At 42.1% G+C, this 24,151-nt stretch overlaps 1 protein-coding gene across 8 annotated transcripts in view; it reads right to left on the minus strand.

Annotated features, from left to right (window-relative positions):
• SETX (senataxin) overlaps nt 1-23,397 on the minus strand; it is a 91,540-nt gene extending 68,143 nt beyond the window's left edge. For 2 of the 8 annotated variants that reach the window (XM_061433935.1, XM_061433931.1), the window contains exons 1-5: nt 23,126-23,395; nt 22,880-22,992; nt 21,381-21,497; nt 18,238-18,354; nt 13,913-14,096 (exon numbers count right to left, since the gene is read on the minus strand). In XM_061433935.1, the coding sequence (XP_061289919.1) occupies nt 13,913-14,096; nt 18,238-18,293 (240 nt within the window). In that variant the 5' untranslated portion in view covers nt 18,294-18,354; nt 21,381-21,497; nt 22,880-22,992; nt 23,126-23,395. Of the gene's footprint in view, nt 1-13,912; nt 14,097-14,710; nt 14,872-18,237; nt 18,355-21,380; nt 21,498-22,311; nt 22,401-22,879; nt 22,993-23,125 lie in introns of those variants that run through there. The other 6 variants (XM_061433933.1, XM_061433936.1, XM_061433938.1 and 3 more) reach the window with 6 other exon arrangements.
• Nucleotides 23,398-24,151: the final 754 nt, after the last annotated feature.

Genomic DNA, 24,151 nt, shown 5'->3' on the forward strand with positions numbered 1-24,151 from the left:
TCAAAGCCACACATTTAAAATTGTATTTCATTTTGGTTACTATCAATAAAAAATATGCTTCTCCTTAATGATTTTGGGGGCTTCCCTGGTAGTTCACGTGGTAAAGAATCCACCTGCAATGCAGGAGGTTCAGTCCCTGGGTCAGGAAGATTCCCTGGAGAAAGGAAGGGTTACCCACTCCAGTATTCCTGCCTAGAGAATTCCATAGACAGAGAAGCTGCTACATGTTCAATGGGATCCAAAGAGTCACGAGATGACTGAGCAAGTAACACTTTCACTTCACTGACTTATACCACCTACCCGTTAAAAAAATGAAAAGAGAGAGGAGTGGTCCCAACAAGGTAGAGAATAGGACAGGGAGACCACTTACTCCCCCACGAATTTATCAGAAGATTATCTGAACGTTAAGCAACTTCCACAAAACAACTTCTGAACGCTGGTAGAGGACATCAGGCATCCAGAAAGGCAGCCCAACCTCTTTGAAAGGAGGTAGGACAAAATATAAAAGACAAATCAGAGACAAAAGATTTAAGCACAGAGACTGTCCTGAGGAGGGAGTCGTGAAGAAGTTTCCACACAGTAGGAAACCCTCTCACATGCCTGTCTGTGGGGAGTTTTGGAATCTCAAAGGGCAACGTAACTGGAAGGCCAAGAAAAAAAAAAAAATCCACAGAACACGTGCCTAACTGCAACTCTAAGTGGAGATGGAAAAGTGGCACAGATGCTTGCTTGCGTCTGCCACCAGTGACTGGGGACTACGCAGGGAGGCGCAGGCTGCATCACTGGTCCTTAGGGTAAGGTCCGGGCCCGAATGTCCTGAAGACAATCTGAGGAGCTCATATGAGATAGCTACCCAAACCATGGGATGGTCAGAGACAAAAAAATAAAAAAACACCTTTCCCGCAAAAGGCTCTAACACTGCATAGTGACCCCTGGCACGCTCACAGAACAAAGGATTGAGCAAATACCAAAGGAGAGCAAGCCAGCTGCCATATACGGCCCTCCATCTCCGGAGGCCGAAGGGAGGCATCCAACAGCCAGAGCCAGAAGGCAAAGTGCTGCTTCAATCTTGGCCCCAGGGTCCGCATCTTCCACCAAACTGTGAGCAGGCTCCCAACTGCTAACCACGTCTTCCTGGGATCCTGGATGGTTGACATCTACCAGGAGTGTCACAGCCTGATCAGCTCTCCATGGGAGACACACAACACACCTGGGACTCTGCTCTTGTAGCACACCCAGGAAACCAAGCAGCCAGGACCGGGGAGGTGAGTAAGATGCACGGCCCGCCTGAGACAGTGAGCTCACCAAGCACCTGGTCACCTGAGCTGCTCAGACTTGGGAAGGGTACAAAACGCACAGCCCATCTGGGTCTGTGCCCTTATGGAGCGCCCAAGAACCTGAGCAGCTGAGACATAGAACGTGCACAAGATGCAGGGCCCACCTGGGACAGAGCCCTTGCAGAGCACCCTGGAGCCTGAGCCTCGGGCTGTGGCAAACCCAGGGTGGTCCATCCACTGCAGGCACGCCCGACACGTGCCAGCAGATCTGTTGCAGTATCCCTCCCTCCCACAACACATCTGAACAAGTGAGCCTGAATAAGTGGCCACCTTCACCCCTTGTGTCAGAGCAGAAATTAGACACTGAAGAGACTTGAGAACAGAGGAAGCCAAAATAAACAAAGGAAGAGGAACCATTCTGGAAGTGACAGGTGCAACAAACTAAAACCCTGCACTTAATACCAAGACAGTGCATTTGAGGCACCTGTAGACCTCGGGAACAAGTACAAGCCAGAACAAAGGACTATCTGACACTGAACTGACCCCACAATGCCCACAAGAGCACCAGAGAAATTCCTAGATATATTTTTACTATTACCACTTTTTAAGTTTTTTAAAACTTTGAGTTATTTACTCCTTTAACTTTCATTTTCACAGCCTACTATTAACACTCCCCCCCAAAAAAAGCTTTTTTAAAAAATCAAATTCCATATATATGTTTTTTAAATTTTTGTGATTTTGTTTTATATTTTTTATATTGCATTTCTGAAAGTCTAACCTCTACCTCTACTCTTTGCTTCTTTTTGTTATCAATTTTGTACCTTTAAGAATCTCATCTTCAGTATCCATTTTCACTAAGGGATTTGATTACTGGCTAGAATGCTCTCTGTCCTTTTGACTCCCCTTTCTCCTCCTAGTAACCTCTACCTCCCTCCTCCCTATTCTCTTCTCTATATAACTCTGTGTATCTCTCTGGGTGTTCCTGGCCATGGAGAATTGTTTCACCATTAACCTAAGGGTTTAATCTTCTGTGCTGTATGCTGTATGAAGTCTTGAGGTTACTGTAAGAAAAGGACCAAAAGCCAGAGTCAGTAGGCTTAACTCTAAAACTTTAAAACATCAGAGAACCCCTGACTCCAGGGAACTTTAATAGACAAGAGCTCACGCAAAATTCTCCATACCTACACTAAAACCAAGCTCCACCCAAAAGACAAAAAGATTCAGTGCAAGACAAACCACACTAATTCTCCAGCAAAACAAGAACACAACCCTCAACATTAAAAGATGGGCTTCCCAAAGCCATGATGAACCCACAGGCACCCCAAAACTCACTATTGGACACTTCAATGCACTCCTGAGAGAAGAGCTCCAGCTCCACCCACCAGAACACAGACACAAGCTCCCTCAACCAGGAAACCTTGACAAGCCACTAGTCCAAACACATCCACAGGGAGCAAACTCCACAATTAAGAGGAACCATGAACTTCCAGCTGGCAGAAAGGGCACCCCGAACACAGCAATCTAAACAAAATGAAAACGTAGATAAATATTCAGTAGATAAAGGAACATGATAAAAACCCACTAAATCAAACAAAATAGGAGACAGTCTACCTGAAAAAGAATTCAGAATAATGACAGTAAAGATGATCCAAAATCTTGAAAACAAAATGGGAGTTACAGATAAATAAGACTAGAGACAAAGATTGAGAAGATGCAAGAAATGTTTAACAAGGACCTAGAAGAAATAAAGACGAGTCAATCAGTAATGAACAATGCAATAACTGAGATTAAAAGCACTCTGGAGGGAACCAACAGGAGGATAACAGAGGTAGAAGAGAGAATAAGTGAGGTGGAAGATAGAATGGTGGAAATAAATGAAGCAGAGAGGAAAAAAGAATTGAAATAAGGACAATCACAGAGACCTCTGGGACAATGCTAAATGCCCCAATATTCGAATCATAGGTGTCCCAAAAGAAGACAAATAGAAAGGCCATGAGAAAATACTTAATAGTCAGAAACCTCCCTACAATAGGGAAGGAAATAGCCACCCAGTCCAAGAAATCCAGAATACCAAACAGGATAAACCCAAGGCAAAACAACCCAAAACTTTGTTAGTTTGTTAATCAAACTAACAAAGATCAAACACAAAGAGCAAATATTAAAAGCAGCCAAGGGAAAAGCAACAAATAACACACAAGGGGATCCCCATAAGGATAATAAATGATCTTTCAACAGAAACTCTTCAGGCCAGAAGGGAATGGCAGGACATACTTAAAGTGATGAAAGAGAAAAACCTACAACAAAGATTACTCTACCCAGCAAAGATTTCATTCAGATATGAAGGAAAAATCAAAAGCTTTACAGACAAGCAAAAGCTGAGAGAATTCTGCACCACCAACCAGCTCTTCAACAAATGCTAAAGGATCTTCTCTAGACAGGAAACACAGAAAAGATTAAAAAACAAAAAAACAAAAAAACCCAAAGCAACAAAATAAATGGTAACAGGATCATACTTACTAATAATTACCTTAAACGTAAATGGGTTAAATGCTCCACAACCAAAACACAGAGACTGGCTGAATGGATGCAAAAACAACCCCTATATATGCTATCTACAAGGGACCCACCTCAAACCTAGGAACACATATATACTGAAAGCGAAGGGCTGGAAAAGACATTTCATGCAAATGGAGACTAAAAGAAAGCAGGACTAGGAATACTCATATCAGATAAAATGAGCTTAAGAGACAAAAAAGGACATACTATATAGTGATCAAAGGGTCAATCCAAGAAGATGATATACCAATTATAAATATATATGCACCAACATAGAAGCACCTCAATATGTAAGGCAAATGATAACAAGTATGAAAGGGGAAATTAATAGTAACAAAGTAGCAGTGGGGGGCTTTAATACCTCACTCATACCTATGGATAGATCAATAAAAACAGGAAATTACCAAGGAAACACAAACTTTAAATGATACAATCGACAGTCAGACCTAATTGATATCTATAGGGCATTTCATCCGAAAATAATGGATTTCACCTTTTTCTCGAGTGCACATGGAACATTCTCCAGGACAGATCACATCCTGGGCCATGAATTTAGCCTTGGTAAATTTTAGAAAAGGCAGAGGAACCAAAGATCCAATTGCCAACATCCGCTGGATCATCGAAAAAGCAAGACAGTTCCAAAAAAACATCTATTTCTGCTTTATTGACTATGCCAAAGCCTTTGACTGGATCACAACAAACAGTGGAAAATTCTGAAAGAGATGGGAATACCAGACCACCTGACCTGCCTCTTGAGAAACCTATATGCAGGTCAGGAAGCAACAGTTACAACTGGACATTGAACAACAGACTGGTTCCAAATAGGAAAGTACGTCAAGTATGTCAAGGCTGTGTATTGTCACCCTGCTTATTTAACTTACATGCAGAGTACATCATGAGAAATGCTGGGCTGGAAGAAGCACAAGCTGGAATCAAGATTTCTGGGAGAAATATCAATAACCTCAGATATGCAGATGACACCACCCTTATGGCACAAAGTGAAGAGGAACTAAAGAGCCTCTTGATGAAAGTGAAAGAGGAGAGTGAAAAAGTTGGCTTAAAGCTCAACATTCAGCGAGCTGAGTTAACTTGTGGCGGGCCTGACGGTTCTGGAGCTTGAAAGTTTTTAGTGGTGGTGGAGGCAGCTATCGGGAAACGACAAGATGTCCTTTGTCCGAGTGAACCGTTATGGTCCCCCCCCCAAAAAAAAAAAAAAGCTCAACATTCAGAAAACGAAGATCATGGCATCTGGTCCCATCACTTCATGGGAAATAGATGGGGAAACAGTGGAAACAGTGTCAGACTTTCTTTTTTGGGCTTCAAAATCACTGCAGATGGTGATTGCAGCCATGAAATTAAAAGACGCTTACTCCTTGGAAGGAAAGTTATGACCAACCTGGATAGCATATTCAAAAGCAGAGACATTACTTTGCCAACAAAGGTCCATCTAATCAAGGCTATGGTTTTTCCAGTGGTCATGTATGGATGTGAAAGTTGGCCTATGAAGAAAGCTGAGCACCGAAGAATTGATGCTTTTGAACTGTGGTGTTGGAGAAGACTGTTCAGAGTCCCTTGGGCTGCAAGAAGATCCAACCAGTCCATCCTAAAAGAGATCAGTCCTGGGTGTTCTTTGGAAGGAATGATGCTAAAGCTGAAACTCCAGTACTTTGGCCACCTCATGTGAAGAGTTGACTCACTGGAAAAGACTCTGATGCTGAGAGGGATTGGGGGCAGGAGGAAAAGGGGATGACAGAGGATGAGATGGCTGGATGGCATCACCGACTCAATGGACGTGAGTTTGAGCGAACTCCAGGAGTTGGTGATGGACAGGGAGGCCTGGAGTGCTGCAATTCATGGGGTCGCAAAGAGTCGGACATGACTGAGCGACTGAACTGAACTGAAATTTTTAAAAATTGAAATCATTTCAAGCATCTTTCCTGATCACAATATGCTTAGATGAAAAAAAAAAAATTATTAAAAATACAAACATGGAGGCTGAACAACATGCTTCTGAATAACCAGATCAAGAAAGAAATCAAAAAGGAAATCAAAATATGCATAGAAACAAATGCAAACAAGACAATCCCAAACCTATTAGTTCAGTTGCTCAGTTGTGTCTGACTCTCTGCGACCCCATGGACTGCAGAACGCCAGGCCTCCCTATCATCCATCACCAACTCCCGGAGCTTGCTCAAACTCATGTCCATCGAGTTAGTGATGCCATCCAAACATCTCATTCTCTGTCATCACCTTCTCCTCCAGCCTTCAATCTTTCCTAGCATCAGGGTCTCTTCTAATGAGTCTGTTCTTCTCATCAGGTGGCCAAAGTACAAGAGCTTCAGCATCAGTCCATCCAGTGAGTATTCAGGACTGATTTCCTTTAAAAGGACTGGTTGGATCTTCTTGAAGTCCAAGGGACTCTCAAGACTCTTCAACACCACAGTTCAAAAGCATCAATCCTTTGGCACTCAGCTTTCTTTATGGTCTCACATCCATATATGACTACTGGAAAACCATCACTTTGACTAGGTGGACCCTTGTTCGCAAAGTAATGTCTCTGGCTTTCTAATACGCTGTCTAGGTTGGTCATAGGTTTTCTTCAAAAGAGCAAGCATCTTTTAATGTCATGGCTACAGTCACCATCTGCAGTGATTCTGGAACCCAAAAAAGCAAGTTTCCCATTGTTTCCCGATGTATTTGCCATGAAATGATGGGACCAGATGCCATGATCTTAGTTTTCTGAATTTTGACTTTTAAGCTAGCATTTTCACTTTCCTCTTTCACTTTCATCAAGATGCTCTTTAGTTCTCCACTTTCTGCAATAAGGGTGGTGTCATCTGCATATCTGAGGTTATTGATATTTCTCCCAGCAACCTTGATTCCAGCTTGTGCTTCATCCAGCCTGGCATTTCGCATAATGTACTCTGCAAGTTAAGTAAGAAGGGTAACAATATACAGCCTTGATGCCTTTCCCAATTTGGAACCAGCCTATTGTTCCATGTCCATTTCTGTTGCTTTCTGATTTGCACACATATTTCTCAGGAGGCAGGTGAGGTGGTCTGGTATTTCCATCTCTTAGAATTTTCCAGTTTGTGTGATCCACAGTCAAAGGCTTTGGCATAGTCAATAAAGCATAAATAGATGTTTTTCTGGAACTCTTCCTTTTTCCATGATCCAGCGGATGTTGGCACTCTGCCTTTTCTAAAACCAGCCTGAACATCTGGAAGTTCATGGTTCATGTACTGTTGAAGCCTGGCTTGGAGAATTTTGAGCATTACTTTGCTAGAATGTGAGATGAGTGCAACTATGCAGTACTTTGAACATTTTTTGGCACTGCCTTTCTTTGGGATTGGAATGAAAACTGACCTTTGCCTGTTCTGTGGCCACTGCTGAGTTTTCCAAATTTGCTGGGATATTGAGTACAGCACTTTCACAGCATCATCATTTAGAATTCGAGACAGCTCAACTGGAATTCCATCACCTCCACTAGCTTTGTTTGTAGTGAGGCTTCCTAAGGCCCACTTGACTTTGCATTCCAGGATGTCTGGCTCTAGGTGAGTGATTACACCATTGTGGTTATCTGAGTCATTAAGATCTTTTTTGTATAGTTCTTCTGTATATTGTTGCCACCTCTATTCAATATCTTCTGCTTCTGCTGGGTCCATTCCATTTCTATCCTTTATTGTGCCCATCTTTGCATGAAATGTTCCCTTGGAACTCTAATTTTCTTGAAGAGATCTCTAGTCTTTCCCGTTCTATTGTTTTCCTCTATTTCTTTGCACTGATCACTGAGGAAGGCTCTCTTGTCTCTCCTTGTTCTTCTTTGAACTCTGCATTCAAATGGGTATATCTTTCGTTTCTCCTTTGCCTTCAGCTTCTCTTTTCACAGATACTTGTAAGGCCTTCTCAGACAACCGTTTTGCCTTTTTGCATTTCTTTTTCTCGGAGATGGTCTTGATCACTGCCTCCTGTACAATGTTACAAACCTTCATCCATAGTTCTTCAGGCACTCTATCAGATCTAATCCCTTGAATCTATTTGTCACTTCCACTGTATAATCACAAGGGATTTGATTTAGGTCATACATGAATGGTCCAGTGGTTTTCCCTACTTTCTTCATTTAAATCTAAAATTTACAATAATTTTCCAAAATCTATGGGGTTCAGTAAAAGCAGTGCTAAGAGGGAGGCTCATGGCAACACAAGCCTACCTCAAGAAACAAGAGAAACATCAAATAAACAACCTAACTTTACACCTAAAGCAACTAGAAAAAGTGAAAAGAATCCTGAAGTTAGTAGAAGGAAAGAAATCATGAAAATTAGAGCACAGATAAAGTGAAAAAGAACAAAGGAGACTATATCAAAACTCAACAAAAGTAAAAGCTGGTTTTTTGAGAAGATAAATAAAATAGACAAATCTTTGGCCAGACTCACCAAGGAAAAAAAAGAATCAAATCAATAAAATTAGAAATGAAAGTGGAGAAATCACAACAGACAACACAGAAATACAAAAGATCAAAGACTACTATAAGCAATTATATACCAAAAAAATGGACAACTTGGAAGAAATGGACAATTAGAAAAGTATAACCTTCCAAAACTGAACCAGGAATAAACAGAAAAGCTTTAACAGACCCATCACAAGCACAGAAATCAAAACTGTAATAAAAAATCTTCCAACATACCAAAGCGCAGAATCTGGCTTCACAGGTAAATTTTAGCAAAAATTTAGAGAAGTGCTAACACCCATCCCATTCAAACTCTTCCAGAAAATTGCAGAGGAAGGTAAACTCCCAAACTCATTCTATCAGTTTAGTTCAGTTGCTCACTTGTGTCCAACTCTTTGAGACCCCATGAATTGCAGCACGCCAGGCCTTCCTGTCCATCACCAACTCCCAGAGTTCACTCAAACTCACGTCCATTGAGTCAGTGATGCCGTCCAACCATCTCATCCTCTTTGTCCCCTTTTCCTCCTGCACCCAATCCCTCCCAGCATCAGAGTCTTTTCCAATGAGTCAACTCTTTGCATGAGGTGGCCAAAGTACTAGAGTTTCAGCTTTAGCATCATTCCTTCCAAAGAACACCCAGGACTGATCTCCTTTAGGATGGACTGGTTGGATTTTCTTGCAGCCCAAGGGACTCTCAAAAGTCTTCTCCAACACCATAGTTCAAAAGCATCAATTCTTCAGTGCTCAGCTTTCTTCACAGTCCAACTCTCACATCCATACATGACCACAGGAAAAACCATAGCCTTGACTGCTGCTGCTGCTAAGTGGCTTCAGTCGTGTCCGACTCTGTGCGACCCCATAGATGGCAGCCCACCAGGCTCCCCTGTCCCTGGGATTCTCCAGGCAAGAAAGAACACTGGAGTGGGTTGCCATTTCCCTCTCCAATGCATTAAAGTGAAAAGTGAAAGTCAAGTCACTCAGTACTGTTCGACTCTCAGCGACCCCATAGACAGACCTTTGTTGGCAAAGTAATGTCTCTGCTTTTGAATATGCTATCTAGGTTGGTCATAACTTTCCTTCCAAGGAGTAAGCGTCTTTTAATTTCATTGCTGCAATCACCATCTGCAGTGATTTTGAAGCCCAAAAAAGAAAGTCTGACACTGTTTCCACTGTTTCCCCATCTATTTCCCATGAAGTGATGGGACCAGATGCCATGATCTTCGTTTTCTGAATGTTGAGCTTTAAGCCAACTTTTTCACTCTCCTCTTTCACTTTCATCAAGAGGCTCTTTAGTTCCTCTTCACTTTCTGCCATAAGGGTGGTGTCATCTGCATATCTGAGGTTATTGATATTTCTCCCAGAAATCTTGATTCCAGCTTGTGCTTCTTCCAGCCCAGCATTTCTCACGATGTACTCTGCATGTAAGTTAAATAAGCAGGGTGACAATACACAGCCTTGACATACTTGACATACTTTCCTATTTGGAACCAGTCTGTTGTTCAATGTCCAGTTGTAACTGTTGCTTCCTGACCTGCATATAGGTTTCTCAAGAGGCAGGTCAGGTGGTCTGGTATTCCCATCTCTTGAAGAATTTTCCACTGTTTATTGTGATCCAGTCAAAGGCTTTGGCATAGTCAATAAAGCAGAAATAGATGTTTTTTTGGAACTGTCTTGCTTTTTCGATGATCCAGCAGATGTTGGCAATTGGATCTTTGGTTCCTCTGCCTTTTCTAAAACCAGCTTGAACATCTGGAATTTCACAGTTCACATATTGCTGAAGCGTGGCTTGGAGAATTTTGAGCATTACTTTACTAGCGTGTGAGATGAGTGCAATTGTGCGGTAGTTTGAGCATTCTTTGGCATTACCTTTCTTTGGGATTGGAATGAAAACTGAGCTTTTCCAGTCCTGTGGCCACTGCTGAGTTTTCCAAATGTGCTGCCATATTGAGTGCAGCACTTTCACAGCATCATCTTTCAGGATTTGAAATAGCTCAACTGGAATGCCATCACCTCCACTAGCTTTGTTTGTAGTGATGCTTTCTAAGGCCCACTTGACTTCACATTCCAGGATGTCTGGCTCTAGGTAAGTGATCATACCATCGTGAGTATCTTGGTCGTGAATATCTTTTTTGTACAGTTCTTCTGTGTATTCCTGCCACCTCTTCTTAATATCTGCTTCTGTTAGGTCCATACCATTTCTGTCCTTTATCAAGCCCATCTTTGCATGAAATGTTCCCTTGGTATCTCTAATTTTCTTGCAGAGATCTCTAGTCTTTCCCATTCTGTTGTTTTCCTCTATTTCTTTGCACTGATCGCTGAGGAAGGCTTTCTTATCTCTCCTTGTTATTCTTTGGAACTCTGCATTCAGATGCTTTTATCTTTCCTTTTCTCTTTGGCTTTTCACTTCTCTTCTTTTCACAGGTATTTGAAGGCCTCCTTAGACAACTATTTTGCTTTTTTGCATTTCTTTTCCATGGGGGTGGTCTTCATCCCTGTCTCTTGTACAATGTCACGAACCTCTGTCCATAGTTCATCAGGCACTCTATCTATCAGATCTAGTCCCTTAAATCTATTTCTCACTTCCACTGTATAATCATAAGGGATTTGATTTAGGTCATACCTGAATGGTCTAGTGGTTTTCCCTACTTTCTTCAATTTAAATCCGAATTTGGCATCACCCAAATATCAAAATCAGACATAGATGCCACAAAAAAAGAATACTACCGCTTAGTATCGCTGATGAACATAGATGCAAATGTCCTCAACAAAATTCTAGCAAACAGAATCCAACAACATATTAAAAAGATCATACGACCAAGGGGGTTTATCCCAGGGATGCAAGGATTCTTCAATATTTGCAAATCAATGTGATACACCATATATTAACAAATTGAAAGATAAAAACCATATGGTATATCTCAATAGATGCAGAGAAAGCCTTTGAAAAATTCAACGCCCATTAATGATTTAAAAACTCTCCAGAAAGCAGGCATAGAAGGAACATACCTCAACATAAAAGCCATATATGACAAACTCACAGCAAACATAATCCTCAATGGTGAAAAACTGAAAGCATTTTCTCTAAAATCAGGAACAAGACAAGAACACCCACTCTCACCACTACTATTCAACATAGTTTTCAAAGTCCTAGCCACACTAATCAGAGAAGAAAAAGAAATAAAGGGAATCCAGATTGGAAAGGAGGTAAAACTCTCAGTTTGCAGATGACATGATCATCTATATAGAAAACCCAAAAGACACAACCAGAAAATTACTAGAGCTAATAAATGAATACAGTAAAGGTGCAGGATATAAAATTAATACACAAGAATCCCTTGCATTCCTATAAACTAACAATCAGAAAACAGAAAGAGAAATTAAGGAAACAATCCCATTCACCATTGCAACAAAAAGAATAAAATACTTAGGAATAAATTTACCTAAACAATCAGAAGACTTATATATAGAAAACTATAAAACACTGATGAAAGAAATCAAAGATGACACAAATAGATGAAGGAATATACCATGTTCATGAACTGGAAGAATCAATATAATGAAAATGAGTATACTACCCAAAACAATCTATAGTCAATGCAATTCGTATCAAGCTACCAACAGTATTTTTCAAAGAACTAGAACAAATAATTTCAAAATTTGTATGGAAATACAAAAAACCTTAAATAGCCAAAGCAATCTTGAAAAAGAAAAATGGAACTAGAGGAATCAACCTGCCTGACTTCAGACTATACTACAAAGCTAGTCATCAAGACAGTATGGTACCGACACAGAAATATACATCAATGGAACAAAATAGAAAGCCCAGAGATAAACCCACACACCTATGGACACCTTATCTTCAACAAAGGAGGCAAAAATATACAATGGAGAAAAAATAAATCTCTTTAACAAGTGGTGCTGGGAAAACTGGTCAACCATCTGTAAAAGATTAAAACTAGTGCATTTTCTAACACCATACACAAAAATAAACTAAAAATGGATTAAAGATATAAATGTAAGACCAAAAACTATAAAACTCTTAGAGGAAAACACAGAACACTGTCTGACATAAATCACAGCAAGATCCTCTATGATTCCACCTCCCAGAGTAATGGAAATAAAAACAAAAATAAACAAATGGGACCTAATTAAACCTAAAAGCTTTACACAATGAAGGAAGCTATAAGCAAGGTGAAAAGGCAGCCTTCAGAATAGCAGAAAAGAACAGCAAACAAAACAACTGACAAAGAATTAATCTCCAAAACATATAAGCAGCTCATGCAGCTCAATACCAGAAAACTAAACAGCCCAATCAAAAAGTGGGCCAAAAAACTAAACAGACATTTCTCCAAAGATATACATATGGGTAACAAACACATGAAAAGATGCTCAACATCACTCATTATCAGAGAAATTCAAAGCAAAACCACAATGAGGTACCATCGCACGTCAGTCAGAATGGCTGCCATCAAAGTCTACGAACAATAAATATGGGAGTGTGTGTGGAAAAAAGGGAACCCTCTTACACTGTTGGTGGGAATGCAAATTGGCACAGTCACTATGGAGAACCATGTGGCAATTCCTTAAAAAAAATGGAAATAAAACTGCCATACGACCCAGCAATCCTGCTGCTGGGGATAGACACTGAGGAAACCAGAATGGAAAGAGACACATGTATCCCAATGCTCACTGCAGCACTGCAGTGACAACAGCTAGGACATGGGACCTAGATGTCCATTGCAGACAAATGGATAAGGAAGTTTTGGTACATATACACAATGGAATATTATTTAGCTATAAAAAAGAACGCATTTGAGTCAGTTCTAATGAGGTGGATGTAAGTGGAGCCTATTACATGGAGTGAAGTAAGTCAGAAAGAAAAACACCAATACAGTATATCAACGCATATATATGGAATTTAGAAAAGACAATAACAATGACCCTATATGCAAGATAGCACAAGAGACACAGATGTAAAGAACAGACTTTTGGACTATGTGGAAGAAGGCAAGGGTGGGACAATTTGAGAGAATAGCATTGAAACATGTATATTACCATGTGTAAAACAGATGACCAGTGTAACGGGCACTCAAAGCCAGTGCTCTGGGACAACCCAGAAGGATAGGGTGACAAGGATGATGGGAGGGGGGTTCAGGATGGGGGGATACATGTACACCCATGGCTGACTCATGTCGATGTACAGCAAAAGCCACAATAGTGTAAAGTAATTAGCCTCCAATTAAAAGAAATAATTTAAATTTTTTTTTAAATGAAAAGAAGAAAAAAAAGTAACTATTGGCCATTCAAACACCTGCCTGTAACACTGTCAAACACAATGACATAAAAACATGGAACCAAAAAAAAACCCATACACATTTCATAAAACTGCTTTACATAAAATGACTATAAAAGGAGAATTATAAAATTCTGCTTTAAGTGTCAATTCCATTAGTTAATAAGCAATTACTCAGCACCCACTCTCTACAAGTAATGAGTTAGGTACTAGCAATACTTTAACCTTCACAGTTTAAATCATACTGTCAAGGTCCTTGAATACTTCCAATACAGTTCAAATGTATCCCCTTTCTAGTTATCAAGCTCAGGAAAAAACCACCCATCTCATATAAATTACCTCATGTAAGAACGGCAATTCGTCCCTTGCTTTGTGGTATTCAGCCACACACTCCAAGCAGTAGCAGAGGTCTTCATCAGCTGTCTGAAATTCACTGGAGTGGGTCCTGGATGCATAGCGTTGTAGGAAGTCAGTGGTGGAAGTACCACCTGGGGTACACCAACAACATGTACTCATTCTGCACCTGTACCCAGAAAAGAAGACATTGAAAGATTAAAAGAAAATATCACATAACACTTTAGGACTATTCTGGTAGAGAATGGGTACACTTCCTACTGATGATCCTGTCTTCAACTTAAAATGTGCCTCCATCACATCCAGAACATTCTGCTGGCCAGCTTACCAATCCCTGGCTAAACTCAATCTGAGACTACTTGTAAAAACTTTTATCTGTGACATATGAAAAATAATGCAATGAAAGCAGTTAGTAACAAACATCATAAGGTGACATACAGCTGTGCTATAAAGGAGGCTCCAAACTACTCAGTACTGATAGAAAATATACAGAAACAGAATTATCAATGTTCTCAAAGTACAGACTTTGGAGGGCTTCCCTGGTGGTTCAATGGTGAAGAATCCACCTGCCAATGCAGAAGACAGAGGTTCGATCCCTGGTCCAAGAAAATTCCACATGCCTTGGAGCAACTAAGCCCGTGTACCATAACTATTGAGCCTGTGCTTTAGAACCTGGGAGCCACAACTACTGTGCCCGAGTGCCCTACAACCCATACTCTGCAACAAGAGAAGACATCACGAAGAGAAGCTTGAGCACTGCAATGAAGAATAGCCCCTACTCACCACAACAAGAAAAAAGCCCATGCAGCAACTGAGACCAAGCACAGCCAAAAATAAATAAAGTACAGACGTTGGAGTGTTCTAAATCATGTACTGGAGTCAAGTCAAAAGGTCAGGAAACCTTTCACATTCTCTGAGGCCATCTTCCAGAAATTCCTGGAAACCTAAAAAATCCATAAATATTACTCCACACCAATAACAAAACTTCATACAGAGAAGAATTTTTTCTACTGGTTAGAAAGTACATATATGAATTTACATGTGTGTGTATAAATTGCTGCCCATAACTCACTGCTCATCAATTTAGTATAAACCATAATGGCTACAAGTACAACAGCTACAAGCCTATTACTACTGAGTTTCATATTTTCATACTACTGAGTTTTTGATAGTTTCCAATTTTGGATTGTATAATACCATCAGAGCCTCCACCATCCAAACTCAAGTAAAAAGAGTTAAGATAAAATTAATTTCCCAAATCCTAGCAGTCTCAAAGAGAACAAAGTAGCAAGATGGTACCTGGAAACAAGAGGAAATCCCAAGAACCAAATATGTCAAAGGCTTGAAGGAAAACAGAGTCAAGTTTATCAGAACTACAGATGGCATGAAGCAGAGGATTAGCAAACAGGATGGAAGCCAAATCCAAAGAGATCTCCAATTCTAATGAGGTGTAATAAAAGCAAGCTAAGATGCCACTAAATGCATATAAAAGCAAAGAGAAAGTTTACTGTCAGTAAGCAGTATACTATGGCTAAACAGAAAGCACGTGTTTTGCACTGAAACAAAAGGCTGGGGCAGGGAAAATATAAGTGAGTCTGAGGCATCTTGTAGCAACAGAAATAAAGTGCTCAAAACACAGATGGATGGGAACATGTCAAAGGGACATATTAGCCACCAACTTGAAAGAGATCCCTGTGGCCAAAGCCGAAAGAATTTTGAGTAACAAAATAGTGTACTATTGGATTATAAGCCACAGTACAAATATACATGAATCCATACTGATACAAACGAATGAACAAATGTGGAGAAAGAGACAAATTTTTCTTATAAAATAACTGCAAATAATATAGATACTCCCTATTTCAGGAAGTAGAGCTTAATCTCATCTTGAGTCAAGGCTGGACTTGGTGAAACACTTTCAATGAAAAGTGAAAATCACACATAGAGTGGCTGCTGCTACTGCTGCTAAGTCGTTTCAGTCGTGTTCAACTGTGTGCGACCCTATAGACGGCAGCCCGCCAGGCTCAGCCATCCCTGGGATTCTCCAGGCAAGAACACCGGAGTGGGTTGCCATTTCCTTCTCCAATGCATGAACGTGGAGACGCCTGGCAAACAAAACTTTAACCAAGTCATCAAGGTTAATATCACCGGTGCTAAGCCATGTTGGTAACCCCTGACACAGTGTGATGAGGCAGGAACTTCAACTCTGCAATATGCTGCCCAAAACCACAGCCCCAGTCCATCCCCAAGAAAAACATCAGACAAGGCATTATCCAAACAGCTATGAGCTGTCTTTGACGACAAAAAAGAAAACCACACCCAAGGGAAATCAAACCAACTGTTTTATACTATGAAAATGTTTTATGTTTTATTGCAAACTGGGCCAGGAAATTACCCAACAAACTTGATCTTGAAACCTTGATCTTAACTATCTAATGAATGTACAGTATCAGCCTAATGGGAAAGTTACAAACCCATCTGTAAACCCAATGAAATTCATTTCCTCACCGGATGAACTTAAACCATTCATTCTCATCAGGAGGGACAACATTCTCAAGGAGATGAAAACTAGTGGACACAAAAAAAGTCCCACTCTTTTATGTATAAAGCACAGATATACATAAAGAGGTATGTAATATATTGGTGCTATTAAAATCTATGGGAAATTCGTAAGACAGAAATGCCTGAAAAGCTTCCTTTCAGAGAGGGAGAAGGGACAACAAAAGGTTAAGAAATATGATTCAAGTCACTGCTTATTTGGGGACAAACTTCAATGTGTGAAATTTTTAAACGCATATCACCCTAAAATTCAGAATAAACAAACTCTGCTAATGGGAGATCAATCACATCTTGACAAATCTTATAACTTCTGGATAATCAAAAACATGCATGCCTTGTGAACTGAATTTTTAAATTAATTTATTAACTGCATTTTTTTTCATGCTTCTGAAAAGAATTCAGGGCAGCTTTCAACATTAAAGTACATATAGAAAAGGATATTTTAAAAGGAGATTTAGAGAGAGAAATCAAAACTGATTTAGAAAAAATTTCACTAAGTCCTAATTTAGGAGCTTCCTGAAAAGCAGAACAAAAAGATAACATGAATTACACAGTCCTCCTCTGAAAAGCAAAAAATATGTGAGTTAGACTGGAGAGTCTTGCCCTTTCTTGACACTACTTCTAATTCAATAACATTTTTAAGGGTGCTGCAAACAAGGGAATACAGAGTAATATAATGGACACGATGTCACTGTGTCTCTGCAGGATATAGATTTCAAAGAACTTCTTATACCTTAAAACACAGTACTATAATACCAGAAAGTCTGCACAAGCTGGGTTTTTCCCGTTAATGAAATCTAATTTATTAAGTTTCACTGTCTACAGGGTGTGGAAACAGAAAACAAAACTTAGGGGAGATTTCTCAAACATCAATTGCTTCAACCTTGAACAAGTAATGGACTGCAGTCAACTGAAACTTTGAAGAAATGAACGTACTGAAATACAAATAAAATGCTGTATACTTTAATTATTAAACAGTTGTTCAGTCACTAAGTCGTGTCCGACTCTTTGCAACCCTTCAGACTGCAGCATGCCAGTCTTCCCTGTCCCTCACTATCTCCCAGAGTTTGCTCAGACTCATGTCCACGAGTCAGTGATGCTATCTAAGCATCTCATCCTCTGTCACCCCCTTCTCCTTTTGCCTTCAATCTTTCCCAGCATCAGGGTCTTTTCCAATGAGTCGGCTCTTCGCATCAGGTGGCCAAAATACCGGAGCTTCAGCTTCAGCATCAGTCCTTCCAATAAATATTAAGGGTTAGTTAGCAAAAGAAACCTTCTATTAAGAAAATTATGGAAGGACCTCCCCAGAAGTCCAGTGATTAAGACTCCACACTTCCAAGGCAGGAGGTACATGTAAGATCCCACATGTGCTGCCAAAGGAAAAAAAAGAATTATGGAGTTTGATTTTTATTCAACTCATTCAAAGAGCTAGCCTACTTCCACATTCCAGAAAGCAAAACTATAAATTTTCTCAAAGTAGTTGGAAGTTACTGTCATACAACAAGTAAGAAGGGAATTCAGAACACAGAACAGTGCTATAGAGCCCATCAACAACAGAAACATCTGTTTCCATAGCTCCTCTCAAAAGGTCATAAACGGGTGTTGTTATGTCCTTAAAACAAAACCATCATTGGCCTGATAGTTAAGCCCAAAAAATGTGAACAGGGTAAAGTAAGTACATTGTGATTTTTCTTTAAAGGGAAAACTGCTGGTAGATGGCCATGAACCTTGCAAGTTTGTGCACAACTCACTTCTTCTGGAAGGCAGTTTTGTTAATTTCATCAGCGTTTTTACTGCTGGGAACCATTACTGAACCACAAATGCAGGTGTCCAGGGGAATCCTCAAGCTGCAGAAATCAGAGCTGCTCCTGTGCATTAAAGAGAGAGCTGATTTGACGATCACAAAGGATGCTTCAACAGAGATGTAATTGTTACTTTCCACTGACTTAGCCAGGGCTACCATTTCTCAGTAACAGCTGGCCAGACACTTCACATAATAACCACTTTCTTCTACCCTTCCTAGCTAAAAGTTCTTGGAATTTTTTATTTATTGGCTGCACCAAACAGCATGTGGGAACCTAGCTCCCCCACCAGGTATCAAATCAGTGTCCCCTGCATTAGAAGCCAGAGTTCTAACCACTGGACCACCAAGTCCCACTTCTTAGAATTTAATTATTTAATTTTTTAAAATTTTTTATTTAAAATTAAAAAAAAATTTTAATTTAATTATTAAAAACTTCTTTGCAATTGCTTTCATTTATTTTTCCCCCCTCAGCTGGGCTAAGTGGCTTGTGGGATCTTAGTTCCCCGAAACTGAACTAAGGGACTGAACCCAGCCTGCGGCAGTGAAAGCACCGAGTCCACAGAGAACGTTTCAGCACCAGCAAGCTAACCCTTGAAAAAATAATTTATTTGGTTCCTTTGCACTCTGGGTTCTATCTTACATTTCACTGAATGTTTTCACAAAAGTCCCTAATAATCTCTGTAATATCAAATCCAGTTTGGTCTTTACTGGACTCCAAAACGTGAAAATGCCAACATTTAATCCACAGCTAAGATACAATTCTCCTTTCACTTCCTCTACCCAATCTCTGAACCATCTGGTTCCTTTTCCCCCACCTAATATCAAAACGTCCAAAGGTTTGTCCTCAGGGTTCCATCCTCCTCTTCATTCAGTATCCTCTTTCTAGGTGACTTAATTCAACCCATTAACTACTACTTATACTGAAGCTTCCCAAAGACTAAAAATGTATTTAAACTCAGTGCAATGCTTACCTATGTTTCAGCTACTCAATAATGATAGCCTAGCCTAAAATTCCAGAAAGATATACAGCTGTCCCTCAGTACTTACAAGCAACTAGTTCTAGAAGCTAAACCCCCACCATGGATACCAAAATCTGCAGATGCTCAACTCCCCACATAAAACAGTGTAGCACAAAGAACACAGCTGGCTCTCTGTACTCACATATGTGAAATCTAAAGATATGGAAGGCCGACTCTACTTAATATCCAACTGTATAAAAAATCTCTACTCACCTGACTGGTGCATCAGAGTAAACAGGACCAGAACAGAACAAAGTCCTTCCCTTAAATCTGTGATCTGTCCTGTATTCTCTATATCCATGGTATTACCATGCAGTTTTCAAACCAGTAACCTGTTAATTGTATTCTCTCTTCCCTTAGATCCATCTCTACAAGTTCCACAGTGTCTACCACCTTAATTACATCTGTACTTAACAGTCAGTGAGACTGCCACTGCCTTAATACATTTTCACTATTTGCCTAGATTCCCTAAGAAAACATAAATGATCTGCCTCTTGTTTGATCCTAAAGGAGATCAGTCCTGGGTGTTCATTGGAAGGACTGATGTTGAAGCTGAAATTCCAATACTTTGGCCACCTGATGTGAAGAGCTGACTCATTTGAAAAGACCCTGATGCTGGGAAAGATTGAGGGCAGGAGAAGGGGACAACAGAGGATGAGATGGTTGGATGGCATCACCGACTCGATGGACATGGGTTTGGGTGGACTCCAGGAGTTGGTGATAGACAGGGAAGCCTGGCGTGCTGCGGTTCATGGGGTCACAAAGAGTCAGACATGACTGAGCGACTGAACTGAGCTTGTTTGATCCAAAATCAATTCTTCCCCAAAATGCCGCCAAAGGCCAAACCAAAAACTGGACTTTGAAAGCACAAATGAGTCCTCTTCATCTGGGCAATAACTTTTGAGCTCACCACACCAGTCCCTGCAAGAGCTGGCTTCAGCATCATCTATTGCCATTTCCCCATCATTTGCTCTTCCTAAAATGCCTCCTGGTATTTGGCAGTACCTGCATTTATGGGAGCTCTTCTGCCTTTAACACCTACCCTTCAGACCTCTGCTGCTAAGTCACTTCAGTTGTGTCCGACTCTGTGCGACCCCATAGACGGCAGCCCACCAAGCTCCTCTGTCCGTGGGATTCTCCAGGCAAGAACACTGGAGTGGGTTGCCATTTCCTCCTCCAATGCATGCAAGTGAAAAGTGAAAGTGAAGTCGCTCAGTCGTGTCTGACTCCTAGTGACCCCAAGGACTGGAGCCTATGAGGCTCCTCCGTCCATGGGATTTTCCAGGCAAGAGTACTGGAGTGGGGTGCCACTGCCTTCTCCTGGATTTTAAACCTGAATACACATGACTCACCAAAGGAACCTGGCAGACCTCTACCTGGATCTTAAACCTGAATACACATGACTCACCAAAGGAACTTGGGAGAAAAAAGCAGATGGTTGAGGTACCACTGATAAAACTCAGGTTCAATCTAAAACAATTCCAGCAGCGAGTCCAATAAAAGGACAGATTTGAGATCTACCTATGTGCAATTCATCTCTGAGCATCATCATGCCTGGGGGCTAGTAGTCTAACTCAGCCCCTCCCTTTCCAGTTTCTTTGACTTTCTTCTTAGTCCTCTCAGGACTCTATACAGTTTCTATCACTACATTCACCTTGTCAGACTGAGGTGCTTACTGTCAGATGTTTCCCACATACATGCTCCATCTTCAAAAATTTTGAGTCTTTCAAGGGGCAAGGTTCTGTTTTGTATATACTTTACTTCAGTGCTGGGCACATATTAAATGACTGAAAAAAAATACCTTAAATGTTAATTTAACAATTACCTGGGGTAGTTCCTGGTGGTCCAGTGGTTAAGAAATCACCTTGCCAATGCAGGAGCCATAGGTTCCATCCCTGGTCCAGGAAAATCCCACATGCCCTGGGGCAACTACTGAATTCTGCCCTAGAAACCATGCTCCACAAGAGAAGCCACCTCAATGAGAAGCCCACACACCGCAACTAGAGAATGCCCACAGCAACTAACACCCAGCACAGTCAAAAATACATAAATCTTAAAAAAAAAAAATTACCTGAGGTGATGGCCTACAGAGAAGTGATCCTCTCAGTTGAGCTGCCTGGATTTATTTGGGAATGGGTGAGGATCTGCATTCATATACACCCAGACTCTGGCTCCACAAAGAACATTTCTGAAAAGGCAAAACAAAACTGAGGAAATTGTTTATATACTTTCATCTGAGTTTCACATCAATACTTACAGAGCGGAATGTAACCATTTGATGAAAAAGCTCGGACTCACATTATAGACAACTTGCCTGTGGGTCTACTGCCATTCTGACTCCACAGGGGAAAGCAGTTTCACGGGAGACCTCGTCCCCACATAGGGGACAGCGAGCCACTTTGTCAAAAAAAACCCCAATCAGCAAATGTGAGTTCAGTCCTAGGACCGTCAGTAACTAATTCATCTCTGTCGCTTTAAATAGCAAACGGATCCTTCGAGCCTCGTGACGGTTCCTTCACGGTCTTGGTACACTGTCGCTCCTGGGAGATGGGGAAGGCGGCAAAGCCCCTTGTGGCTGGCTGTCAGCGATACATCGCCTTCAGGTGGGGCAGGAGGGCTCAGGTGGCCACGCGGAAGTGGCACTCTCTCCAAAGCCACGGACCCCATCAGGAGAAAGGAGAGGGCGTCGAGAGGGCAGAGACTTTCCACAGCGAGACACCCCCCCCCCCATCAGTCCCACCGAAACTACACAGTGCCCAGAACCAGAACCGCTCACACGGGACCGCAGTGTAGACGACGTGAAAGGAGAGGACGGGGGTCCCAATACCCGAGGCCCCGGGGCGCGAGAGGCACAGGAGGGCGGTCCAGCGGACTCGGCGGGGATGCTCCCGCTTCGCGCTCCTCAACTCTGCCGAAGGACGCGGCCAAGCTCGCGCCGCCCCTCCCCCACCCGCCCCTGCCTCACGCGCCGCGACGGTTACTCCACGCGGCCCGGCACTCACCAGCCGCGCGCGCACTCGGGCCCGCCGGGCCTGCAGCGTCCAGCCCGCCGTTCTCCTCAACCCTGCTCGGCCTCGCGCCGAGGGCTAACCTGCCTCCATGCCTCGGCTCAGCAGTCGGCCGAGGGCGGAAGCGCGGCCGCGCAACCCCAAGTGCCCCCGTCAGCCAACTAGCGAGCGCCGCGAGCCCAGGCCCCGCCCCCTGCGCGGCGTCGGCCGGCCGCAGGCCCGCCCCAGCCGCCGCTCTCTTGTTTTGATGCCCCCCGAGGGGCGGGGCTCAGCCAAGAGGCCGGGAAGCCCGGCGTGGCGCCACTTCCGGGCTAGGGCCTGGCCAATCAGGAGTGTCTTGCGGAGCGGGACTGGAGGGAGGGGCAGGAGGGGGAGGGAGGGAGGCGGAGACAGAGGCAAGGGCAGGAAGGTGGGGGGAGTGAGGTAGGGGCAGGAGCCGGGGGAGGGGCAGAGGCCCCTGAGGCAAGCTTGCGGCCTAGCGTTGACCGCGCGGTCTGGCCCAGGATTTGTGCCAGCAGCAGCCGCGCCTGACAGGCCCACCCTGGGGCCCCTGTACGCCTACCCTCCTGCCTTTTCCGTTCGATTCTGTTTCTTCTCTCTTCGACGCCTCACGAGCTTCAGCAGAGCCTGTTATGAGTTGCGAAGCAATTTTTTTTTTCTCTTTAGATTTAAGATCTAAAATAGGATAGTGTGTAAACAACACGTAATTGGTGGGAAACTGATATATACTTAGTAAAAAAAAAAAAAAAAGACTGCAAAGAGAAGAAATAATACAGAGGAAAACAGTACAGCCCCCTGGAAAGCCTACCCTTTTCTTTCTTGATGCTACTACTGACTGACGACGACGACGACGACGAGGCGCCACCACTAGCTGCGAAGGTGACAAAAAATAATTATTAGTTCTGATCAAGGCTCTAAAGGAAAGCAGAGGCCGAGGCGGGCCCAGTCCGGAGAAGCAAAGCAGAGGCCTAGGCGGACCCAGTCCGGAGAAGCAAAGCAGAGGCCGAGGCAGGCCCAGTCCGGAGAAGGGAGCCAGCGACGACCCTACCCCGGAGAACTCTACCTGCAGAATGAGAAGGGGCAGTGGGTGAAGCAGGGGGGAAGGTGCTGGTGAACATTCCAGAAGGGGGCGTGGCTTATCAGAAAGCCCGGTGCCCGTTATGGAAATTTTAACCGTCCCGGCCAAAGGCGGTGACCGTTAATTCTCGTTTCTCGGTTTTCCTCTTGTCACTTGGACCGTGTTGACCAAAGTAAAATTAGTACTTCTAAAAAATAGGGATCTAGCTGGCTATTGAAAAAAAACCTTTTTTATAAAGAGAGAAACAAGATAGTAAAAATCACTTGAATTTCTATGTGACTGAGATAACCATTTTCATTTGTATCCTTGCACGATGCATTACATACGTTATTAAACTAGCCATGAAAGGATGGTTGTATAAAATGCTAAAATTGCTCACCATGGTGTAAGAAACGGAATATTACAATGAACACTGAGCAGAAGGGCTTCTCCATTACACATTGTAGCTTGGGCTAGGGACACACGAAAGCGTTTTAACTTCTTGTAGAATCAGAAAACAAGTGAAATTTTAGGTTGAGGAAAATCTATAAATAGTTACCATCTGTCTTTATACCAACACAGTCCTAAAATACGATTTTTGGTATTTTTAAGGAGAAAAGTGCCCATGAAGGCAAAAAGTGCCACCGCCCACTAAAGTCGAAAAGTCATCCTGCCTCTGAGCCCACTGTGGCCGTTTCCTTATCAGTTTACTGTTGTCTTTAATCTGTAACTATATTAAGTTTTGAATGTTTTTAAACTTTATAAAATTAGACTGAA

The sequence above is a fragment of the Bos javanicus genome, chromosome 11 (genome assembly GCF_032452875.1).
Source record: "Bos javanicus breed banteng chromosome 11, ARS-OSU_banteng_1.0, whole genome shotgun sequence".
Classification (NCBI taxonomy): Eukaryota; Metazoa; Chordata; class Mammalia; order Artiodactyla; family Bovidae; genus Bos; species Bos javanicus.